This window comes from Vicia villosa, linkage group LG5, assembly GCF_029867415.1.
Source record: "Vicia villosa cultivar HV-30 ecotype Madison, WI linkage group LG5, Vvil1.0, whole genome shotgun sequence".
NCBI lineage: Eukaryota > Viridiplantae > Streptophyta > Magnoliopsida > Fabales > Fabaceae > Vicia > Vicia villosa.
Window position 1 is genome coordinate 84,551,624 of NC_081184.1, and position 5,218 is coordinate 84,556,841.

The following is a 5,218-nucleotide window of genomic DNA, read 5'->3' on the forward strand; positions in this document are numbered from 1 at the left end:
AAGCAGGAGTCTTCTGCTGAAGGTGGGGCGGTCAAAAAACAAAAACCAAAACCCAAGGCCCCCGAGTCTCAGGGAGCTGCGCTTCTTGTCGAATCGGGTGAGGAATCAGAAGAAACTCATTCGTCTTTAGTTCTAAAACGAAAAAGTTAGATTTCTGTTCAGAATACCTTTATTTCGACTTTGTCTCGTACTAACCTTCAGTTTCATATGTAGCTTCGGTAACCCCCTCTCCAAAAGCTCCAACAACACAACCAGATTCTCCTATGGTTATAGCAGCTTCAAAGGGGGATGAGGCGCAGTGGACCTTCGACCCAGCACTTCAGGTGCGAACTAATCAATGACGGGTTTGCGACTTTAGCCAAGATTAATTTTTTTTTGAAATCTTTTCTGTTCATTTCAAACTAACCCTTCTAATCCACAAGCTGATGCTGCCGATGTGGCTGAATATACTCCTCTCTCCAATGACACTTCTTCTCAAGAGGGACCTGCTTTAGCCGCTGGTGAGTTAATCGATTTAACTATCACGGCTATTCGAAGTGATTCTGACCCTGTAACTAGTCCTGCTACATGCTATGCTTTTTATTCAACTAGTTCTGACTCTAGTCTTTCAGATCGCTCACCGGCTCTGGGGGCTGCTGAAGACAATATTAACCTTGTCGAAACTGCTCCTCCTCAACCTGGTGGCGTGCAAGGTGACCTTCCGGCTGCCGAGTCTAGTCTGACATCTGCTAAAACTCCTCATGCCGACAAACCTACGGTTGTCTTGCCAAGAAAACCTTGGCTTCGACGGCAAAGAAAAAATTGGCTTCGACGGCGTTTGTTGAAGACAACGCTTCATTTTCCCCCATGGATATTGATGTCGACTCTGCATTAGCGAGGCTGAACAGCTTCGTGAGCCAGTACTCTTTTCTTTCTGATTCGGATCAGTCTAGGGAGTACACTGACAAGGTGGGGCCTGAAGCTACTAAGGTCAAAGCCTTGACTGACAAGCTCAAACTTCATGCCTTTAGTCACAAATTGGTCGACTCACTGCGTGATGACCCTATCCTCGGTCAAGAGCTTCAGGAAACTTGTACTCAATTGCAGGGGTTAGAGATTTCTGACTTCAGCAGGATCGCAGTGGAAGCTTTTGCCAAAATCCTTCCTTCACTCCTCGAGAATATAGAGCTGACGAAGAAAAATGAAGATCTAATTGACGCTAAGCAAGCAACTGTGAACACCAATGTTGACACTGTGATCAAGGCAAAGTAGGTGATTGAAGAACTAAAGAATCAGCTTAGCCAAAAGCGTCAAGAGCATCTTCCCAAGGCTGAGAGGTCTGTAGCAATTCGCCAAAGGCTTGAAGAGCTGTTGAAGGAGATGTCTGATTTAAACAAGGAACTAGACCTCATCAACAAAGAGGAAGAGGAGTTCTCTAAGGAGATTGCCCCCAAGCAAGAGCACATGTTGAGGATGACTATTGATACTGTCGCTGTCAGCAAAGAAACAGAACATATTGAAACATAGATTAAGATACTCAAGGAGGAATCCGACACCCTGGAGAACCGAGCTTCAGACCTTTAGAGCTCATTGCGCAAATTTCAAAAATATTATGGCCGTTTGTAATCTTGTCGAGACCATCTGCGTATGGATTGGTTTTGATGTAATTTTTCTTTGTATTATTTCTTCTGTAACTCTTCGACAATTGGTCTTCGGACCAACCTTTTAATGCCATATTTTCATTTTACTTGCTGGTCTCTAATTTATTCAACCAGCTCTATTTCAAATTTTTAATCTACTTTGTCGAAATAGTGAGCTCCTGAAGAGTAGGTTTGTATTCCTTTAAGTATTTTCCATTTACCCTGATGATCCGTCGATCTGGAGTTAACTCCTCTAACTCGTACGCGTTGTTGGTAAAGACTTGGATTACCTTAAATGGTCCTTCCCAGTTTGGTGACCATTTCCATACGAACACCTTATTTCTTACTTTCTTGTTGTAAGCTCTAGCTAATTTTTCTTTTCGTCTTCTCAACGAATATAGAGCCAACATTCTTTCTTCATCTAAATCGACGAGCTCATCTATCATCATACTCCAATAGTCTTCAGACGATATCTCATGTTGTCTTTGTATCCTTACCGATTGAACGTATACTTCGACTGGTAACATGGCGTCGTGTCTGTCATACCCCAATTTTTGACCTAAGATACCACCTCATATCATTGCATATGCATCATTTGCATCTCTAACAAATTGCATAGCCTGTGTTTGTTACTTGTGACTCAGCAGAGTTTAATCAAGAAATCACTCATCAGTACAAGTAACAATCAATTAGGGTTTTGTTTTCCCTTCATCTCAAAAGAACCATCTTCATCAACAATCAATATCTGGTCCTCAAAGATTCATTTCAACAAGCTCAGAGGCTTTGAATCAACCAGATTAGGGTTTTGACTGAAGATAGCACACCCCTGACTTTTGCTCAGGATTTGACCTAATGACTTGGGACATGACCTCAAGACCCCAAGTGCATCATTTTGGCCTAATCTATTGACTCAATACATCTCCTACACAAAGACTGATCAACAGTGAAATTTCAAGTCATCAGATTAGGGTTTTGAACTATCAGGGACTGAAATCAGGGATCACATTTGGGAAACCCTAAAAATCCCCAGGAAGTCCATCAAAGGTTTCAATCATCTTCAAATAATCCCTTTGACAACATCCAATGGAAATTACATTTCAATTCAAGAGCCACAGTCATCAATTTCATCAGATCGACAATTAGGGTTTTTGACCTAATTCACTGAATAGCTGACTTTTTAATCAGGACATGGTGCCACAACTCAAACCATGGCTCAATATCCTCTAATGCTTCAATATGGTCCATTCATACCACTCATTAGAGGAGGATAGCTTAGTTCATTTGAAATCTCCAGAAACGTGATTCGTCTGAAAAAGTCAACTGTACAAGATCACCATTGACTTTTGGGGAATTTTGGTCAACCATGACTTTTGAAGTTTCAAATCATCAATATATGATATATGAAGTCATTTGATCAAGAAAAATCAAGAAAATCAATCAAGAATCAAAAAGTCAAAAGTTTGACTTTCATACTTAGAAAAATTTCTAAGTGTTTTTCAATGGTTTTTTCCAAACTTTGGAAGGGAATAACTCAAAATTTCACCTACAAACTGAAAAAAACTTCCAACATGAAAGTTGTAGATTTTGATCCAATGAACAACTTTGTCACATATAATTTTTTTCCAAAAGATCAATCATTTAAGAGATATGAAGCTTCAAAGTTGGTATCTGTCATACCCCAATTTTTGACCTAAGATACCACCTCATATCATTTGCATATGCATCATTTGCATCTCTAACAAACTGCATAGCTTGTGTTTGTTACTTGTGACTCAGCAGGATTTGATCAGGAAATCACTCATCAGTACAAGTAACAATCAATTAGGGTTTTGTTCTCCCTTCATCTCAAAAGAACTATCTTCATCAACAATCAACATTTGGTCCTCAGAGATTCATTTCAACAAGCTCAAAGACTTTGAATCAACCAAATTAGGGTTTTGACTGAAGACAGCATACTCTTGACTTTTGCTCAGAATTTGACCTAATGACTTGGGACATGACCTCAAGACCCCAAGTGCATCATTTTGGCCTAATCTATTGACTCAATACATCTCCTACACAAAGACTGATCAACAGTGAAATTTCAAGTCATCAGATTAGGGTTTTGAACTATCAGGGACTGAAATCAGGGATCACATTTGGGAAACCCTAAAAATCCCCAGGGAGTCCATCAAAGGTTTCAATCATCTTCAAATAATCCCTATGACAACATCCAATGGAAATTACATTTCAATTCAAGAGCCACAGTCATCAATTTCATCAGATCGACAATTAGGGTTTTTGACCTAATTCACTGAATAGCTGACTTTTTAATCAGGACATGGTGCCACAACTCAAACCATGGCTCAATATCCTCTAATGCTTCAATATGGTCCATTCATACCACTCATTAGAGGAGGATAGCTTAGTTCATTTGAAATCTCCAGAAACGCGATTCGTCTGAAAAAGTCAACTGTACAAGATCACCATTGACTTTTGGGGAATTTTGGTCAACCATGACTTTTGAAGTTTCAAATCATCAATATATGATATATGAAGTCATTTGATCAAGAAAAATCAAGAAAATCAATCAAGAATCAAAAAGTCAAAAGTTTGACTTTCATACTTAGAAAAATTTCTGTGTTTTTCAATGGTTTTTTCCAAACTTTGGAAGGGAATAACTCAAAATTTCACCTACAAACTGAAAAAAACTTCCAACATGAAAGTTGTAGATTTTGATCCAATGAACAACTTTGTCACATATAAATTTTTTCCAAAAGATCAATCATTTAAGAGATATGAAGCTTCAAAGTTGGTATCTGTCATACCCCAATTTTTGACCTAAGATACCACCTCATATCATTTGCATATGCATCATTTGCATCTCTAACAAACTGCATAGCTTGTGTTTGTTACTTGTGACTCAGCAGGATTTGATCAGGAAATCACTCATCAGTACAAGTAACAATCAATTAGGGTTTTGTTCTCCCTTCATCTCAAAAGAACTATCTTCATCAACAATCAACATTTGGTCCTCAGAGATTCATTTCAACAAGCTCAAAGACTTTGAATCAACCAAATTAGGGTTTTGACTGAAGACAGCATACTCTTGACTTTTGCTCAGAATTTGACCTAATGACTTGGGACATGACCTCAAGACCCCAAGTGCATCATTTTGACCTAACCCATTGGCTCAGAACATCTCCTACACAAAGATTGATCAACAGTGAAATTTCAAATCCTCAGATTAGGGTTTTGAACTCCCAGGAACTGAAATCAGGGATCACATTTGGGAAACCCTAAAAATCCCCAGGGAGTCAATCAAAGGTTTCAATCATCCTCAAATAATCCCTATGACAATATACAATGGAAATTGTATCTCAATTCAAGATCCACAGTCATCAATTTCATCAGGTCGACAATTAGGGTTTTTGACTTAATTCACTGAACAACTGACCTTTTTAATCAGGACATGGTTCCACAACTCAAACCATGGCTCAATATCCTCTAATGCTTCAATGTGGTCCATTCATACCATTCATTTGATGAGGATAGCCTGTTTCATTTGAAATCTCCAGAAACGCGATTCGTCTGAAAAAGTCAACTGTACAAGATCACCA

General features: G+C 38.9%; 1 protein-coding gene across 1 annotated transcript; it reads right to left on the minus strand.

The window, feature by feature from the left end:
• Positions 1-1,774: 1,774 nt before the first annotated feature.
• Positions 1,775-2,146, minus strand: LOC131604927 (uncharacterized). Its single transcript, XM_058877342.1, has one exon. It carries the CDS (start codon positions 2,144-2,146, stop codon positions 1,775-1,777), a length of 372 nt encoding a protein of 123 aa, XP_058733325.1.
• Positions 2,147-5,218: the final 3,072 nt, after the last annotated feature.

What these genes read in the sequence shown, in the direction of transcription:
- LOC131604927 (XM_058877342.1), bottom strand. Translation starts at nt 2,146, where the DNA reads ATGTTACCAGTCGAAGTATACGTTCAATCGGTAAGGATACAAAGACAA.